General features: G+C 48.3%; 1 protein-coding gene across 1 annotated transcript in view; it reads left to right on the top strand.

The window, feature by feature from the left end:
* The window catches only part of agrn (agrin), a 218,397-nt gene that overhangs the window by 193,951 nt on the left and 4,427 nt on the right, over positions 1-20,019 (top strand). Inside the window, 13 exon segments of the mRNA XM_048240581.1 lie at positions 188-417; positions 3,590-3,724; positions 6,365-6,455; positions 6,577-6,741; positions 6,912-7,023; positions 8,956-8,967; positions 10,521-10,637; positions 10,915-11,098; positions 11,747-11,834; positions 13,126-13,149; positions 14,989-15,021; positions 18,148-18,372; positions 18,644-18,747. Coding sequence (XP_048096538.1) covers positions 188-417; positions 3,590-3,724; positions 6,365-6,455; positions 6,577-6,741; positions 6,912-7,023; positions 8,956-8,967; positions 10,521-10,637; positions 10,915-11,098; positions 11,747-11,834; positions 13,126-13,149; positions 14,989-15,021; positions 18,148-18,372; positions 18,644-18,747 — 1,520 coding nt within the window.

The raw sequence follows: 20,019 nt of genomic DNA, 5'->3' as shown, positions 1-20,019 counted from the left end.
CGATGAGGTGACTCACATGTATGCTTAGCTCATTGAATCGCAGGCATAACTGTGTGGTGATCACCGCCTGTGGCCTGTGAAAATTGTTTGGTTAACCAACAGGTTTCTCCCTTCCCCCCACTCTCTCTCCCTTTCCTCTCTCTCTCTTTCTCTCTACCCTCCCGATCACTCTCACTCACTCTCTCAGTGTGAAGGAGCGGGCGTCCATCTCCACGGGCCTGGTGGGCTGCGTCCGCATGCTGGACGTCAACAACATGCTGTACAACCTTCAGGAGAATGGCGAGAACGTGCTGTACGGCACCGCCGTGGGCGAGTGTGGCAACAACCCGTGCCAGCCCAACCCCTGCAGGAACGGCGCAGCTTGCCAGGCCAAAGAAGCCGAGATGTTCCACTGCAAGTGTGTCAACGGCTTCTCAGGTCAGTTCTCTCCCTTACGGCTCAGTGCAGGATCTCTCTTTTTTTGTAGTTTTTCTGTGTGTACCCCAAAGGGAAGACTCAGGAGGAAGGGGGGAAAATCAGGTCAATGCAGTGTGGAGCAGTGCAGTCAGTGAGAGATGCTGTCTTATTTCGCTCGTCTGATAAAAAAACAATGCCCTCTTGTACACCGTTTTGACAACACACACGTAGATCATTATAATCACGTTCCCCTCACGACCGGTCCGTTTAAATGAAAGAGATTTTATAGATGTTTTTTTTTCAAATCCAGCTCTCGGGTCTCATGCATTCTGCAGCGGGTCGTGAGTTTTAATTATGAGAGCAAAGAGCAGTAATTAGCAACATTGGAGAGCAGTGGGACTCGTAGCAGAGGCAGCGCTCATCCCGTAATTAGTGACCCAGAGCTTGTCTTACTGTAGGATGCGGCCATGAAGCACAGGCCCGTTGGCATGCCCAGAAAGGCTGCAAGTGCCCATCTCTGTCTCTCAGTGCTGGGTCAATGAGGTCATCCCGGCAGCCAAATGGCCAACAGTACTGAATGTGTTTGCACTTTGAGGTCTGTGGAGGTCACAGAGTGGGTTTTTTAATTTGGCGGTAGAAAAATGATGTGTTTCCTCTCCTAATCCTGGTTAGTTAACTATCTGGAGAGGTTCGGCTTCAGCAGCGCACAGCAACAGCTCCTCTCCTCCCACTCACTGTAGCCTAGAGCCATGCTGGTGTGTACCTACATTAGCATCTCTCCCAGATGTGTGCGCACACCAGGGGCAGAGTGGGGCACTGATGGCACCGCCACCCCCCCCCCCATGCACACACATCAATAGCACAAACAAAATATACAGTGATGGCCAAAAGTATTGGCACCCATGCTAAAGTTGACTGAAAAGAGGAATATAAAATCATCTTTTGGAAATTGATTAAGTGAAAAATGAGGAAATATCTAACCTTTAAGGACACCAATTTTCTTAGCGAATGAATAATGTATCATAAATAAATAAATAAATGTTCTTCCTTAAAATACAGGGGTCATAAGTATTCCCACCCCTATGTTAAATTCCCATAGAGACAGGCAGATTTTTATTTTTAAAGGCTAGTTATTTCATGGATCCAGAATACTGTGCATCCTGATAAAGTTACCAAATGCCTTTGGAATTAAAATAGCCCCACATCATCACATACCCTTCACCATACCTAGAGATTGGCATGGTGTTATTTCAGTTAGCCTATTAGCTGGTTTGATTTGCATTGAGCTCAAAATCAGCATGGGAGAGATGAGTGTGCAGGGTAACCATGAATGACATATAGACAGTGAGCGAGTGGTATAAATATTGGTTGGACTTCCTAAGTGTTAAAGTGTAGATCTTGGAGATTTTCACGGAAGATTCTTAATGCATCTATTATGTCGATGGTCACGGCCGCGATTAAAGCTCTATGGGCCGGCCTGCACCGCGCAGACTCATCGGCTGGCCCACCGGGAAAACTCCTGATCGTCCCGACTGCCACTCCGCCCCTGGCGCACACGTGTGAGTGTGTGTGTGTGAGTGTGTGTGTGTGTCTGTGTGTGATTGGTCTGCCCGGCAAGGCTCTCTTTAATTGTGGCATCTGAGCAGCTCCAGTGGTGCCATGACGACTCGGCCCCCTGGCCCCTGCTGCCCCCTCCTGCCCACCACCTCCCTCTACGGCCTCAGTCCTCCGCCTGAGTGCTAATGAGGACCTTATAGAAAGACTGTGTGGCGGATTTGGCTTTTAATACCAAGACAAAACACTGTGTGTGTGTGTGTGTGTGTGTGTGTGTGTGTGTGTGTGTGTGTGTGTGTGTGTGTGTGTGTGTGTGTGTGTGTGTGTGTGTGTGTGTGCGCGCGCGTGTGTGTGTATGCACTGAAGACACACTGAAGCTTTTCCCTCATCCTCACACAGACCCACACACTCTGCTCAGCCAAAGTGGTGCGTGCTAAAAGGAGAGGGAAGATGGGAGGAGGAAAAACAATCCTGGAGGAGGAGAAAACCAAGGGGGATCGCTTCGTGCCACAGATATAATCTTGTCTCCGAGATATGAGTTTCTTCACACAATACAGTGTGTGGGCAGCTGATGTTTTCTCATCTAGAAATAATGTTTTTTCCCTCCCTTATTGCCTCGGCCGTCCCTTTGAGTTGTGTTGAATTGCGGCATTAGTGAGATGGCCGCGTGTTGCGAGTTTGCATTGCCTCAGAAGGGAATGAGGTGTTATACAGTGGAGGGAGAGAAATAGAGAGAGAGAGAAAGATGTGTGGAAACACTGTCTCGCTTGTGTTAGAGGCAGAAGCGCAGGCTGAGTGTTTGGCTGAAGGGATGAATGTGGAGAATGAGGCTTTCATTTAAGTGGAGCTGTGGCTCTGTGATGGTGGGATGTGTGTATTTTCTCCAGCCTTATTTGGAGCTCGCTCTTATTCTCCGTCTCTCATTCACCATCACTCGCTCTGTCTCTCAATCCTTCCTCTCGCTCTCTCTCTTCCTCTCCCTCTCTCTCTCTTTCCCTATCTCTCTCTTTCTCTGTCTTTCTCTCTCTCTCTCTTTCTTTCTCTCAGTCTATCCTTTACTGTGATTCTCTTGTTTTATCTACCCATTCCTTCCCCAACCCCCCCCCCCCCCCCCCCTCTCTCTCTCTCTCTCTCTGTGAGATGGACACTTTGGCTGGCTGATATAGTGGCAGAGGCAGAGTGAAGCTGAGCCTTCAGTACTCAGTGGGGGGCTTTCATTACCGCACACCCCCCCTTTAGCCTGCAGCCAGCTTCCCTCGCCCTAATGATGGGACAAATTCTGATGAAACCGGGGCTGATCCAACGCCGCTGCCGCCGCCACCGCTGTCGTCGTCGTCCAGGACCAATTTTATCTCTCGGCTGCTCGTGGCTTGCCCACTCTCCCCCAGCCCGTAATCTGGAGTTGTAATAATTCTAAATCCTATTAGAAAATGACCTCCATTACAGGATAAATCCTTGCCCCCACACGATAGGAGAACAAGAAGAAAGGGAGGCGGGGGGGTCCTTAACAGCCTGCAAAGGTTCTGTGTGTATAATGGTGTCCCATTAAACAGTTCTGTTTTCTCCTGTCCCCCTGTGACACCCCCCCTCCCTGTCTTTCTGTGCCTCCCTCCCTAACTTCAACTTCTCTTCTCCGCAGGACCGACCTGTGCGGATGCACACGACCCCTGTGACCCCAGCAAATGCCACCCGTCCTCTCAGTGCCAGGTTCTGCCAGAAGGCGGCTACAAATGCGAATGTCCGATGGGCCGTGAAGGAAAGCACTGTGACAAAGGTACGGCCGCCCGCACGCCACGGTATCATTTCAGTCCAAAACACAAGCGTTTAGAAATAGGTCTCGGAGCACTGCAGTGTTTTGTAACACTCAGGTGTGTTCTCAACCAATGCCAGCAGTCTTCTGCCCCCCTTCTGGATTAAAATATTTGCAGATATGAAACACGACAGGCGGAAGAGTGAACAAGAAGAGAAGACGTTTGTTTAACCACTGTGACGGGTAGAACGTTGCAGCTCGGGGCGAGCAATGCCACCTGGGCAAACCATAGAGAAGGAGAGAAAGAGAGTAGAGGTGTTTCTCAGGCCCCTTTTGGGCTCCTCACCAGGAGTCAGGATATAGCCAGTGTATTTCCTCCCTCCTGGGGTGGGGGCGCTCCATTTCCATCTTGAATTGGGAGATCAAACGCTGCGCTGTCCCCCCAGAGGAGCTTGGCAGCTGACTGGCAGGGGATTTGGAGGCTGAGCCGCGGAGTGAGAGCCCCACTGATGCACTAGTTCGTCGGCAGGCAGCTGTGGCGACATCAGCAGCGGCAGCAACAGCAGCAGCAGCAGCAGCAGCAGCCACCCACTGCTGCTGTTTTGGGGGTGGATGGAAGGGGAAGGCAGCCTCTACTCCGTGGGGAGCTCCAGGCCACGGCTAAGGAGGAGGAGTGCAGCACCCGAGCCCTGTTTGAAGCTCACGCCCCCCCCCAAGACTGCCCCTCTTTACTGTACTTCTCTCTCTCTCTCTCCCTCTCTCTCCCTCTCTCTCTCCCTCTCTCTCTCGCTGTTTCTTTCTGTGTCCCTGTACACTTTTGCTTACTGAAATTGTAATACATTTTCAAATGTCAGAATGCTTGCCTGATGACAACATTCAGTTCATTTGCATGAGGAGAGAAATAGGTACCTGTATAATTGTCATATGGTGCTAGGATGGTGAAAGACAGAAAAGAGGTCTAGATTAATGAATTGAATTAATACAATTAGCTTTCTAAAATGACAAAAGATTTCACTGCATGATGATATTGAAAAAAAAAGACATCCCAGAACATTGTACAGAGGAAGAATGAAGCTTAAGTGCCAATTGAATAGAATTCTGTTCTGACAGATCTCAATGCAGATTAGCTCAGCGCCCAGCAATAATGAGTATCATTACCACTTCTATTATAGCAGCCCTGGATTTAGAAGTTGTGAGACACAGACATTGTGTTCTGATGTAGATATAGACAGCCAGCTATAGATAGCTATGGGAGTGGGAGAAAGCTTAAACAGGTTTGTGCTTTTGCTCATAAGCACAGATGCAGCGGGCGCACGCAGACTTGCATTAAATCCCATACTTATCACACCTCCCCAGATGAGGAAGGCAGTGGAACAGAACAGAGCCAAGCAAGTAACCCCTTGACCAAGCAAGTCTCCATTACCAAGTGATTAAAATAAATGGAGGTGAAACCAAATCAATGACCAGGGACCGTCCATTGCGGTGGAGTGTATTTTTTCCTCTATTAAATCAATGAGATGAGTAATCGCATCAGTCAGCTGCACATCATGATTAATGAGATTTCAGTCAGCCGAGAGTGTTCAGGAGAGAGAGAGAGACAGAGAGAGAGTGAGAGACTCAGGTAGAGCCAGAGAAGTAGCTGTTGGCCAGATCACGTTGTGAACGAGTCGAGAGGTTTTGACAGCAGGTACTGCACGGGCGCACTGTCCCTCCTTCTTGTCTCCCCTCATCTGTCTCTCCCCTTCTCATTCCCCCTGGGCAAAGAGTTGAGGGGAGGAGGGAGATGGGGGGAGGGGGGGGGGAAGGAGGCATGAGAAATGACCGTAATAAGCCGTGTTCCTCCCAGCCTGTCTCCCCCTTGAGCTGATCGTTGCTCCAGCACAGTGGAACACAGAGTAGCCTCTGCTGGCTGGTTCAGAGGAGCGAAGGGCCCGAGCCCAGGCCCCTAGCCGAGGGAGCCGCACTAATGCGCTCAGTGCAGCAGGGAGGGCAGCCATGATTCACTCTCCCTTCACCACACTGGCCTGGCGCGGCTCCGAGAGCCGGCTGTTCCGCCAGGGTTCCCGACGGCTGACTTCCTTGTTGTGTCTGCCGATTGTCTTTCTTCCCCTTTTCCTCCCACCAGCAGCTCGCTCAGTCTGTCTTTTTTTGCCCCCCATTTGCGTTCTCTTTTCCTGCTGCCTTCTGCAATTGTCTGCAGTCCCATTTTGACAAAAGCTAATTGCCTTCATAATCTCTGTCTCCCATTCCACCCCTAAATAAGTATGTGCTAATCCAGAGTAATTACCAGTAGAAAAGAGAGCCGTTTTTGCTTAGCGCCAGGTTATGTGCGGGGGTGGGTTTTGTGTTTGAATGTTTGTGTCTGCGCCTTTGTGTGTGTGTGTGTGTGTGCGCGTGTACGTGCAAGGGGGCATGTGTGTGTGTGTGTGTGTGTGTGTGTCAAAGGAAACACCTGGACCTTTAATCTCAGGCTGTGAAGCCATAGCCTGTTCACTCTCCGCTGGTGTGATGATGGACAAGCTGGTGAAATGTGCTGTTTGTGTCCTGCTTTGAATGGGGCTTATCTCCACTACTTACTGTGTGTGTGTGTGTGTGTGTGTGTGTGTGTGTGTGTGTGTGTGTGTGTGTGTGTGTGTGTGTGTGTGTCTGTCGTTGTAATTACAGTGTCGGATCGCAAAGGCGCATACATCCCTGCCTTTACTGGAGACGCCTACCTGGTGCTAAAGGGCCTGCATCTCTATGGACATGACCTCCGGTATGCTAAGACATTTTATTCAGTCAGTCTCTTCCATCACAGTGAATCTGTATATAATGAGTGTATTGTCGTGAACACCCATACTTATATTCAGCTGACACATCTATGGCTCTGCTCTTAGTCAAAAGGTCAGCATGACTGTGGTCCTCATGGCCAATGACTCCAATGGCATGATCTTCTACAACGGACAAAAGACCGACGGCAAAGGGGATTTCATCTCTCTCTCTTTAAACGATGGCATCCTTGAGTTCAGATATGATCTGGGCAAGGGACCGGCAGTCATCAGGTACTGTAAGCTGAGCTGTTTTTCTGTGAACTGCTGAAACCCAATGGCATCAATATTGTGTGCTTCTACTTGCATATGGCATATTTTTATATTATTTTTATATGACATTTTTGTTACGTGTGTGTGTGTGTGTGTGTGTGTGTGTGTGTGTCTTTCTGCCATGTTTGCAGGAGCAAAGAAAAGCTCAAATTGAACGTCTGGAACACGGTAAACCTCGAGCGGGCCAACCGCAAAGGCGAGATCAACATCAACGGCAAGGACCCGGTCAAAGGAGAGTCACCGGTACGCCAGCTCTCTGAGCACAGGAATATGAGTGTCTATGTCTGTGTGGTGTGTGTGTGTGTGTGTGTGTGTGTGTGTGTGTGTCCTTGTGCGTGTGTGCGTGCATGGGTGTCGCTCATGCACAGCGTGCACTATTGTGCACGGCTCATCTCCAGGGCAACCCTCGGCTCCATATTTCTCCTCCCAGTCAGAGCTTAATGACGCAATGTGATGACTCGGTGCACAGAAGCTAATATAGAGATATATATCAGTGCTTACACAGCATAACGCACCCAGAGGTTAAACCTATCCTCCGCAGGTCTTTTTAATGAACTTCTAAATGTGGAGCCAGTGTTGCACTCTGGACAGTTTCTCTTTTTTTGGCACCAGAAAAAAAAAACTCATGAGCTGCTAAGGCTGTGGATGAAGGGAATGTATGGTGCAATGCTAAGCTAAGCAATTAATGCCTTGCATGTTTGGAAGGTGTATAAAGACCCTTTAAAATGCTGCTTGTGATTCCATTCGACTGTGAGCTCCTTTTGTGCAGTATATCCATGGTGATGCTTTTTTTTGGTGTCTTCTGTTTGGTCTGGCTGCTGTGCACACACACACACACACACACACACACACACACACACACACACACACACACACAATGCATTGAATTACATCCGCTCAGAGACCACTGCAGTGTATAGCATTTCTGAAGTATAGTGCCACCCTATCATATTATTTAATGTCCTACTGTGAAGTCATACTTAATCAGATGAAGTAGATCAATAGAATAAAAAAAGCATAGCTGGAAATAGAGAAGGCAGACTGATACTGTAGACAAAACAAACACAATAATCAAGACTAAACTACACAATGGAGACCAAACAGGGTAAGAGCAGACACAAAGGGGTGGGGGGAGGTGAAAACAGCTCTCAGGGAGTGAGTCAGTGCTTTTAGTGAGAGGCTGAGGTAAGGCTAGGGAGTCGAAGAACACGACAGGCAAGAGAAAGAAAAAAGGAATGAGGCCGAGGACCAGATTGAGGAGACGGAGTTCAAGCCAGGACATGATGACAGAGAGACGATCAGTGAGTTGGGAAGTTCCCGAGCTGACAGGAAAGGAAGCTTGGGTCCTCCCCATTAAAAAAAAACACACACACAAATAAACAGATGGAACAGAGGGGCCGTGATCCTTTGAAGTCTTCTAATTGCATTATAGTGAAGACATTGTGGTTAGCACCATCTAGAGCATGATCACAGAGGTCCACTGCATATGACACGGTTCAACTTTGTTGTGTAGACAAGCTAATTTTGCCTCAGTGGAGGAGGCAGAAAATCTTATTAAAAAAAGGTCAAAGGTGAGAAGAGTGGAAGGCAAAGTAAGAAGGAGGGAGAGAGAGAGAGAAAGTGAAGTCTAGTTATGAAGAACTGTTTCCTTGCTCACAGGGGTGAACTCAGACCTTTCTGAAAAATGTCTCCTACAGAGGAAAAAATAAACACTGTGACTTGTATACTGTAGCAGTGCCGGTGTAGTGGCTGCAACGGCAGTTCCTCTGTCACACGGCAGAAATGAACAGCGTGTGGATGCAATTGTGTCGAATGCAGCCAGACTTTATGTACCTCCTGATTTATTCTGAATGGTTATATGGCAGTTGCTGTAAGTTGCCTGCGGTGGACCCTTCTTTGCTCGTGTTACTCTCATTTTATGATATGTATTCGCTGGCTTGCTTATTTGTCTGTTTGTTTATTTATTTTATTTGCTGCCTCTGCTGTAGTTTGCCTGCATGGATTTGTTTCTTTAACTTCTCCCATTTTTTTTTCTATCAATGTACTGACTTTTCTCTGTTTACTCTTTTTTACTTCTCTCTCTCTCTCTCTCTCTCTGTTAACATTTCTTCCCCCCTCCTTCTTCCCCCTGCTCTGTTTTTTTCTTCTATCTCCTATGTGCTGTCTGGAAATAAGAAATCACGCAAGGTAATGACCGAAGTCTGATTCAGGCTGCTAGACATTTCATTTCCTTCAACAGCATCATCGAGTTGTCGTTCCTCATCGCAGTTCCATACTCCATTCAAACAGATTAGACAGAGAAGGCAAATGGTGGTGGGATGATTTTTCTTCTTCTTTTATTCGCCCTGGAGAGAGGGTGAGGGCAAGAGGGAGGGGGAGGGAGGGAGGGAGAGAGGGAGGGAGGGAAAGAGAAATTTCATGAACTCTGTTTGGCATCTCCTGTAGACCAGCTGGTACGGGGGTGGGTTGGGAGGGAATTATCTTTTGACCGCCATTGTTTCACCGCTGAGGATGCAACAATAAAGACATCTTCATTAGTCCCGCGTGGGTGGGCCACGTTTCGCACTCCATGAGGGGGAACGTGGATGAGCAAAATAGAGAGAGGAAGAGAAAGGACAATGAAAGACAAAGAAAAAGGAGAGAGCCAAACGGAGTTACAGTTCTCTTTTTCCTTCACTTTATTTTAATCCGTTTGTTAGAACAGCTCTTACATAACACATTTACACATCACTCACCTGCACGTCACATTGACTCACCCAGTACATCTGCACGTTCCAGTAGACCGTAAACATGGCTTCTTCAGTCCTGGGGGACTGCCCTTGCCTGCAGGTAGTGGTTGTTGTTGCTATTGTTGTTATAATTGTTGAAAAGGCCCTTTTCTAGCTCAGCGGTCCGCCCAAGTGAAACAGGAGCTGGGCCAGGCTGGAGGGCGGCTGCACCTGTTTGGCCCGTCCACTAGATTGGACCCCACTCAAGGTGTACCGCCATGGCAGTGTAAGACTCAGCATGTCCAGGCGCCGCCGCCACACCTCATCGTAAGAAAATGAGGTGGCCACGGTGCCAAGCATCCAATATATTCCGACGTTCCATCTCTTTTTTTTTTTTTTTTTTTCCCGGCAATTAACTAGGCTTTACCCTCTGGCAATTATTGCCCTACATAAAATAAAGATCCTTAATTCTTTTCGCAAGCAGAGCCTCCCTGCAAAAAGTCCTGCTGTAATTGAAGCGATTTTCATGCAGGTTGGAGAACACCGATTTCACGGTCGTCCGCAGCACAAATGATACACCAATTAAGGTTTACCGTTTGAAATTTGAAAGGTCCATGGAAGAATCACATGTCCATTATAGTCTTTCATTAAGAATCCATCCATATCAGTCGTTCTCATTTCAATCGTTCAAATTCCTTTTGTTTTCTCTCAGTCTTTTGTCTTGTGGGCAGTCAGAATAATTTGCAGTAGAGAAAAAGGGACCCCGAATCAATTAGGTTTTGTAATACATTGAGGGTATTGATGTGGAAAAGGCCTAAAGTGAATGAGATTAATCAATAATCTGGCTGATGCATACTATCCTCCCTAATATTGATTAGCTATGCCTTAGCAGGCTTGTCTGCGTAGCCACAACTGCATACTGATTGAAACGAATGGGATGGCTCAGAAGAAGATGAGGCTGCTTCAGAAGACTGGCTCAGACTTTGCACCTCTTCATGTGTCCGTTCTCATGCCGTGTGACGTGTGTTTCAGAACCAGCACACCGATCTGAACCTAAAGGATTCGCTCTATGTTGGCGGGGCTCCTGACTTCCGGCAGCTGGCGAGATCGGCCTCGCTGAAGGACGGCTTCAAGGGGGCCATTCAGAAGGTGAGGAGTCCTCTCTCTCTCTCTTTCTTCTCTCTCTCTGAAATTCGAATTTAAAAGTGCTTTATTGACATGACAAAAATATGCATTTGTATTGCCAAAGCAGTCATTACAAACAACTCCAAACACAGATTAGGACATGCAGATACAGAACATAAATCCATAGATGAATACAAGAGATCAGAGTGCATAGACAACAGAGCACATACAGTCCCTTTGTCTGTGTGTGTACAGTATTGTGCGATGACTGACTGCCTTTGCTGTTTTTGGACGAACACAGATCACCCTGATGGGCACGTCCATCCTGAAGCCAGAGAACGCGCTGGACTCGCGTGACGTGTCCATGTTCAAGAGCCACCCGTGCTCCCAGTCCACATGCATGAATGGCGGTCGCTGCAACCCTCTGCTGGACAGCTTTGAGTGTGCCTGTCAGCCTGGCTACACGGGCAATCGCTGCCAGCTCGGTAAGTGTGTGTCTCCCTCTCTCTCTCTCTCTCTCTCTCTCTCTCTCTCTCTCTATCCCTCCCTCTCTCTCTCCCTTTCCCTGTCTCTCTCTCCCTCTCTCTCTCTCCTTCTCCCTCTCCCTCTCTCTCGATCTCTGTCTCTCTCACATGCCACCTCTCATCTCAACCCCAGAGGTGTTGTTATTCGGGGCCCGTCTGGCTGTGTAATTTAATATCGCTCCTCTGACCATCCACTTACCCCACTTCCACATCTCCCCGCAGAACCCTAGTAACGACCTCATATCTCATTTCATATGCCTTGCACACACACACACACACACACACACACACACACACACACACACACACACACACACACATACACACACTCACCCTGGCCCCACACAGACTCACACTACACACTCGCTGCCACTTGTAGACACACTGATAGATGCTCCGAATAATTTTTATTCTCATCCAACCTCATTAACCTTGCTGTTGCTCACCGGTGTTTCTTTAACCTTAATTAAGCCACAAGATCATAAAGACAACAATACATTACACGCTCCTTTTGCCTCTGGTTTAATTAAGAGTTGCCCCGTTTTGCCATCGATTGGATCGGCCCCTGACTCCTCAGCCCTCCCCTTCCTCCTCTTCCCATCTCCATAGTGATCCATGAGAAGTCCGCCGGGGAGACCGAGGCCATTGCCTTCGACGGACGAACGTTCATCGAGTATCACAACGGCGTCACAAAGAGGTAAGACGAACGACTGGGAGGGCCTTAGAACGCCCATCTACCACTCTGCAGCGGCTTCCCATAACGGCAGAATTATCTGTGACACCCCCCCACACACACACACACACACACACCACACACACACACACACACACACACCCTCCTCAGCCCCTCCTCCCCATAGTCTTGTTCAGTAAATTGCGATGACAGAACTGATTACCTCGTCCCCATTTTAGTTCTGCCGCGCCTCTCTACTTTAGCTAATAGCTTGTCCGCATCCCTCACAGAGCTTCCAGGGGCCACGGCGGCAGTGGCGGCAGCGGCTCTCAGTCTTCAGTGAATCTGGCTAATTAGTGCGGCCGCTCCAATTAAAGTGCAGGCCCCTGAGCGCACACGCAAGTCTAGGCTAGGCTAATAAATCTCTGCTGTCCCCGACTGCACACCCGCCCACCGCCGACTTAGCTGCTGACCCCTCTCCCACATTATTCCAGGGCCATCTTTAAATTCTCCCTCTTCATGTCATTGGTACTAATTATTTTCTTGTACAGCCATGAGATAATGGCCGCTTTCTATGAGATTCCCCACGCATGCTATTCTACTGTCATTCCCAGGGTCAATCCAAAAGTCGGTATTTGAATAATCTGCCCTTCTGAGCGGATGGAGGGGAGATCCACTCTCCTCATACTTAGGCAGTTATCCTATTACTGTCACTCTGTGGCATACTGACATTGATGCAAAGAGCAGGGTGAAGCTCTTCTGAACGTTTGACCCAAGATATCTGAAGCGTAGTATTCAAATCCTGCATAATTCCAGAATGTGCTCTCTCTGCAGTGGCTGTACAGTAATGAAGTAGACTGTCACAAACTGGCAGTGTAGAATTTGTAAAACTTACAGTTGCTGCAGGCAAGCTCTCAGGTTTGAGGAGAAAAAAATGGGAGAGCGCTGCAGTGGGTCACAAGTAAATAAAATGTTTCAGGTGGTCTTCAATGGAAATGGGCAGACAGGATTGAAGAGAATGAAGGTAGATCCCGAGGCACTCTGCTGATTAAAAAAAAGTCCTTTATTGAGCGACACTGATGCACCGACGCGTTTCGACTCAAACAGAGTCTTTATCAAGGTGGTCAGCTCTCAGGTTTGTTCCCGAGGGCTGCCATCTGACCTCTGTCTGTAATCTTTGTGATGTCTGCCTGGAGAGCTGTTGCTTTTGTTTCTTGTCTTGTCTGTCCTTCTGTCTTCCTCTCTGTATGTATGTCTATGTCTGTCTGTCTGTCTTAAATGAGTGTTCCTTGTTGTCTCTCCTCTGCACTCAAAGCCAACTGACCAATGAGATTCCCGAGTAAGTAAACCAGAAGAGAGCGGATGGACATGACTCACTTTAGACTAACCTTTCAGTTGATCCATCCTGGATAGTTAACCTTGATAAATAAACATTCTGATTTCATTTTCATCATACACATGGGAACAGAGGTAGATAGCTATTTGTCAGCTACACAGGGTCCATCTCTTTGCCATTTTTTATTATCAGTGAACATTTTTGATAAGATACATTGTAATTTCCAAAGAGAGCAATGCATGTTTGGCATGTCTGATAAGCATTGTGTTATTAACAATGTAACGAGTATCCAGGAATAGCCCTCCCTGGACAATGTGCATGGTTAGCAAAGAACGAGCACCATGATGTGGATGTTATTAACTGCTATGTTGACATGTATGACACTTCTTTTTAACTGCAAGTATTTGTCCGTGTTTTGGAGGCTTATTAGTCTGGCTTTTATGTGGATAGTGCTTTCAATCAGACATTCGAATGACTTTTATATTGACCTATTAATAAGATGCAGGATTTATAGTTCCTTTTTACAACTTCTTTTTTTTGTCTGTTCCACAATATAATTAGCTGTCTAAGTGACTGGATGGAAGTCCTACAAAGTCAGGGACTTGATTTATTTTGGAATCACTCTAAGTAGGTCCAGCAGAAGAAACAGCCCAATCAGCATTCGGGCCATGGGCACCATGTTTGTCAAAATCTCCAACTGTAATTTCCAATAATTGCATTCCACGGGCTAAAAAACTGGATATGACACATTAATCAAGGATTTGTCTTCCATGAAAAAGGGGCCCCAATTGTAATGTCCCTGAAAGTCCAGACCGAGAGCTTGGCCGCAGACATCAATAACAGTTAGCCACCGGCCTCCTCTGAGCCGTTCCAGGACTGCCCGGCCAGTAATGGATGTCACTTCCTGTAAAAATGAGAAGTCGGGATTAGGACGAATATCGGCCAGGAATGACTTAGCCAACTTCTCAGAATGAGTGCCATCAATTCAACATGATTTGGTTGTTGAGCGAAGGGCCTTAAAAGTTAATGAATACCTCGGGGGACATTAACAAAGGGGCTGTGTCCATCCACCCAGGAATAATATTTCTGTGACTATTTACTGCAGTGCCAATCTGTCTTCATTCTCCCTGGCCTGTCCTGTAGCTTGGGATCCATTACCACATGGCTCATTATTTCCTAGGCCTAATCTGATGTGTCTGTGCTTTGCCATAATTGGGCGTTTGACCTCATTCGGTCTAAATTGAAAATCTGTTCTTAAACCCATTTTGGCAAAGTGGTGGTTTGATGTTTCTCTCAAATGTGGCAAATTACTCACATTTGCAGTCACACACACACACACACACACACACACACACACACACACACACACACCTGCACACAAACAAGCGCAGCCCCACATCATTCCAGACAGAGACATTCATGCAGTGAAATACACAATGTTTTCTCAGGCAGGGAGAATGAAGTCAGTGTTAACACAGTGCAGTTGCTACCACATGATAGGATGGAACGGAGCCGAGTCTTCAAGCGCTCCCACAACTCTCCATGCTCACAGTAGGGCCTGTGTTGGCCCTCTGCTGACTGCCTTACTCAATGCCACACCATTGCCAGTGCAATGTGTGCGAACAGTAGCTAGTACAACAGTCACACAGCAAGGCTTTTGCTGATGGGCTTAGCCCCCTGTTCGCAAAGCCACTTCACCACCGCTGCTGCCAACCCAGTTGCGTTGCCTGGGTTAGGCTGACCCGCTAGGAAGTGAGTAAGGTAGAGAGGGGACCTATGTTTTTTTTTTGGCGCCTCCAGTGCTTATTGCATGCCCTCCATTTTCTCTACTGCTCCTTAAAGTCCCGAGTCACTGGAGAACCCTTCTGACCAGAGGTGAGTGCCCTCCGGCCGTGACTGCCCCCCCCCCCGGCTGGCATGACACCCCCCACCTACTTACAACCAAACTCCTCAATCCGCTACCACTCAGTGCCAAGAGACAGAGAGGGCATTTGCTGTGGGTGGCAAGGTCAAGTTTAGTATTGGAACCTATTACAGGCAATCATAGGCAATTTGCAAATGACACATCTTGCTGAGTTCCTGATGAAATATGTTGAAAATATGTAATAGAATTTCCCTCAAAGAAATGACCCTTCAGGGTGGAATTGTACTGCTACCTACAGACAGGTGAGCAGAAAATGTAAAAATCTGCAATGTATTCTTAGCTAGATTGTTAGCTAGACTGTGGGACATAATGTGCTGAAATGATCATGGTGAAAGAGTTAAGTGCATGACCCACACCTAAGAGCTGTCTCTGTGGTTTACATACGCACTCCGGAACCATCTATTTGCAGATGAGTTTAGATCACTATGTACTGACGCCCACAAGATGGCAAAGGAGATTTTGAGGGGTAATAGACCAACAGTAATTCTGAGAGAGGGAGGAATGGGGAGTGTGGATAATCACAAAAACTGCCTACTGCCCCACACCTCACCCGAGGCCAGCCCAGCCGTCTTAGAAAGCTCTGACTGGTAGCGATGTGTGGAGAAGCCCTGCAGAAAGAGTCCAGTCAGCAGAACATGTGTGTGTCTTAAGGGTGGGAGGTATGGAAGAGAGAGAGAGAGAGAGAGAGCTGGGGGTACGTAGAGTTGAATTCAATTATACAGAATAATGATCCGGCTTTGGTTTATTACAGCCCAGCCTAATACAATTTGCGTAATGACATTTTTTTTTAATTAGCGCGGAAAAAAACGTTGCATTTTAATTTGTCACTGGTGTAAGACATATGGGCCTGTGTAGGGCGTGTACCCAATGCTGTCCTCCTCTCCTGCTCCCTCCTCTCTCTCGCTGATGAAAGGGCACTTTTTCTTGACATGGCTTGACATGGACCAGCCTCCATCTCTGAGCCGCACCTCGCCCCCAGGCGGGAGGTAAATTTGAGGTGGCACATCGCCTCCGGGCATAGCGCCCGAGACATCACGGCAGCCTGACACAGCCCGGTGGCGCCCCAGCATTAAGAGCAACATGCTACTGCTGGACTCTGGATTCTTTTCTCTTGGCCTGCTGAAATGCTTGCGGTGAATACACATTAATATGAATTCATGGGTATACACATACATAAATGAGTAGATCTCTGCACATAAATTCACATGTATATGTGTACACTTATGAATTCGCAGCAAGAATTTCCAAGAAAATCTCAGCACACACACACACACAAATGTCATGCACCCAAAGTATCCAAGCAATACGGTTTGGTATGGCTTGTATTGGGAAATTCTAAGAAAGAGTAGACATGTGTTCCCACACAGCAGCTTTACCTCGGTGACCTGTCACGTTGGCTGACTCGCCCTGCCTGACAGACCTGGAGAGACAGAGTTGTTGATTTGATCTCCCGCTATAGTCTGATACGGTGTGAAGAGGCGTGCGGAGTTGACATCTGCTTTTTTTCTCGTCTTGTTTGTCTCGTGTGTCTCGTGTCTCTCGTGTGTGTCTCTCGTGTGTGTGTGTTTGTCTGTCTGTCTCGTCACCATATGTGTGTGTTTTCTGTTCACCGTGACTCATTCTTCTGTGCTGTCGCCCGTGTTTTGTCTCGTTCTGGGCTGTTTGTTCTTTGTGTTGGCTGTATATGTGTTGGCCGCCTAGCCACTGTTTAGGTGCACCAAGGAAAAACACACAAACACACACACACACACACTGTTTACCACATACACACTGCCATTACCTTTATGGACATTTCCTAAGGGAAGCGACAGAGAACAAAGGGAACCGTTGTTTAAAAATAGCCTGCCCCCCTCCCAAACCCCCAACCCCCATTAGGATCACATTGGTGGGAGCACAGAGTCAGGAGGTGGGAGACTTTGTGTGTGTTGTTCCAGAGACAAACACATCCCTCCCCGACCCCGGCGGCAGCTTAGTGGCTCCCGGGCTGACAGCTGTGACGGTGACTCCTCCGCCGCCGCCGCTGCTGCTCCCGTCAGAGGCCCAGGCGGGCGGATGTCGCAGGTCCCCGCCTCTCTGCCGCTCCGAGCCATGGCGGGGGGGCGTCCGGGGAGCAAGATCAAAAAGCGAGCTCCGACGGCGCTTTAATGCATCTGCATCCGCTCCCCGCGCTCACAGCGCAGGAAGACAAGAGCCAGGCTGCCTCACGAGGCACAGCAGGGAGGAGGAGGAGGAGGAGGAGGAGGAGGGCTCGCATCTCACAAACCCCACCACGGTCCCAGAGTGTGACACCAGCCCCGACCCACTTTGTCTCACCCACACAAACAAACACACACACACACTTACAGTACATACACACACAAAGTCCCAACAACACACAGATACACAACTAAGCATATTTACGTGCAACATAGGTGAATAGCGTATAAACCTCAAAGTCTACAGCATTATTGTGATAAATAGTTGTCAGGTGGTTCCAACTTTAATAGTATGTCAAATCAAATCATGCTTGCAGAACCATGGAAATAGATAGGAATTCATAAAAGACACCAACTCTCTCTCTCTCTCTCTCTCTCTCTCTCTCTCTCACACACACACACACACACACACACACACACACACACACACACACACACACACACACACTGCTCTGGGATTCTCACCACAACCTGACCCAGCTTTAGCATCCACACCCTCCAGAAACCAGTACCCCGGATTAGTCTCAGTCTTCTCCTGCAGATCCAATTACCAGACCCTGAAAACAGCACTCCCCTCAGCCGATGAGGGAGAGGATGAGGGGAGCAGTGCCTACTCGCAGCCCCTCTTCCTCAAGGCTCTATTTATCTCCCTTTCCCCCCCTCCTCCCCGTTAATGAAAGGGTAACTTATTGCCATCCCTCTTTCTCTCTCTCTCTCTCTCTCTCTCTCTCTCTCTCTCTCTCTCTCTCTCTCTCTCTCTCTCTCTCTCCCTCTCTTTCTCTCTCTCTCTCTCTCTCTCTCTCTCTCCCTCTCTTTCTCTCTCTCTCTCTCTCTATCTGTCTCTATCTGTCTCTCTCTCTCTCCTACACTTTGCCGCGGCAGTGAGAAGGCTCTGCTGGTGAACAAGTTCGAGCTGAGCATCAAGACGGAGGCCACGCAAGGCCTGATCCTGTGGAGCGGCAAGGGCGTGGAGCGCTCCGACTACATCGCGCTGGCCATCGTGGACGGCCGCGTGCAGATGACCTACGACCTGGGCTCCAAGCCGGTGGTGCTGCGCTCGTCTGTGCGCGTCAACACCAACCGCTGGATCCGCATCAAGGCCAGCAGGTGAGCAGGAGGGGGGGAAGAGGATGATGTCCGCAGGGGTTAGAACCGACATCCAGAACACAGCATGCAGACAAGATGTCAGCAGTCAGTTTTTAGTATTCTGAGCTGGAATGAGACTCAGGTCAAATCGAGTGGGTGCGGAGTCGGCTGGCTGCATGTGAAAGGAATTTCCCGTCTCATTTTTTATTCTCTCTCTCTCTCTCTCTCTCTCCCCTCTCTCTCTCTCTCTCTGTCTCCCTCTCTCTCTCATTCTCTCTCTTTCCTGCACCAGGGCTCTCAGGGACGGCTCCCTGCAGGTTGGTAACGAGGCTGCAGTGACGGGGTCGTCACCCCTGGCAGCGACCCAGCTGGACACGGATGGTGCTCTCTGGTTGGGTAAGTCTTTCCACCTATACCTCTCCCCCACACCTTTTCTCACATCTCTCTTTCTCTTCTCTTCTCTTCCTCCTTCTCCTTCTCTTCCTCCTCCTCCTCTCCTCACACATTCATGAGGATATAAATCCCAACCCTCTTCTCTGCTGGCCTCAGCCTCTGATCCCCCTTCTCCTTCGTGCACCTCCTGTGACCGCATGCATTTCCAATATCACAGTCTCATCCGCCTTATTCCCTGCCTCAAAGCAGCAGAAAACACCTCAATCCTATCATCTTGTCTTCTCACCCCTCTTTCGTCTCTCCACATCCTGCTCCTCGCGCCCTCCCCCACTGTATCCTCCACTCGCTAGCTCAGTACCCCCCCCCCCCCTTTCACACACTTCTACACACACACACACACACACACACACACACACACCATTCTCAAATTCGGCTCTCCTAGTCTAAATCGGAATGTAAGCCAGCCCTGGAGACGATTATGGATGCTCTACATGGCCGTGCTCTAGTAATCAGTACAAACGGAACATATTCAGAGCAAGTATTGACCCCATAGGGAAGCGAGCCTGCCGGCATGTTAAAAACAGATAGACATTTAAAATAACAAAGGCAGTCTTCTTATCTACAAGGGGGGGGGGGGTGAGGGGAATCTAATCCTGAGTTTGCTTTAAAAGTTACTCATATTCACTCCTCCTGTTTTTAATACGGGCATAAAGAGAGGAAATGGGATTGATTAAAAAAGTTGGTGGATGTGTGTCAGTGTGTGTGTGTGTGTGTGTGTGTGTGTGTGTGTGTGTGTGTGTGTGTGTGTGTGTGGATCAGTAAAGGAAAATACAGAATGTGATAGATTTTTTTAATGTGAAAGCAAGTGAGAGTGGAAATAAATGTGTGTGTGTGTGTGTGTGTGTGTCTGTGTGTGTGTGTGTGTGTGTGTGTATGTGTGTATGCCTCTTTATTTGATAACAATAAATTAAGAAATATTTCCTATTCTGGGAAATGCTTAGTTTCTTTTTCTTTCGGTCCGCGGTTCAATGATACCGTTTAATTGTGCTGGAAATTATCCGCGGACCAGCAATCTCCTCGTCGAGGAGGCCCTAACCCTGCAGATCATAGACAGGGAAAGCATAGGCCTACTGTATGCTTTGGGTACAGAACACAGTTGCATGTCCAGTGTACACGGAGAATGACAGTGTCTTGGAGCGGCCGCAACCCGGCAACTCCACTTCCAATGTCATGATTCCGACAGATACGCCCGACACCTATGCTTTTTATCTGATG

Source organism: Alosa alosa, chromosome 4, assembly GCF_017589495.1.
Source record: "Alosa alosa isolate M-15738 ecotype Scorff River chromosome 4, AALO_Geno_1.1, whole genome shotgun sequence".
NCBI lineage: Eukaryota > Metazoa > Chordata > Actinopteri > Clupeiformes > Clupeidae > Alosa > Alosa alosa.
This window is presented reverse-complemented; position numbering and strand designations above follow the sequence as displayed.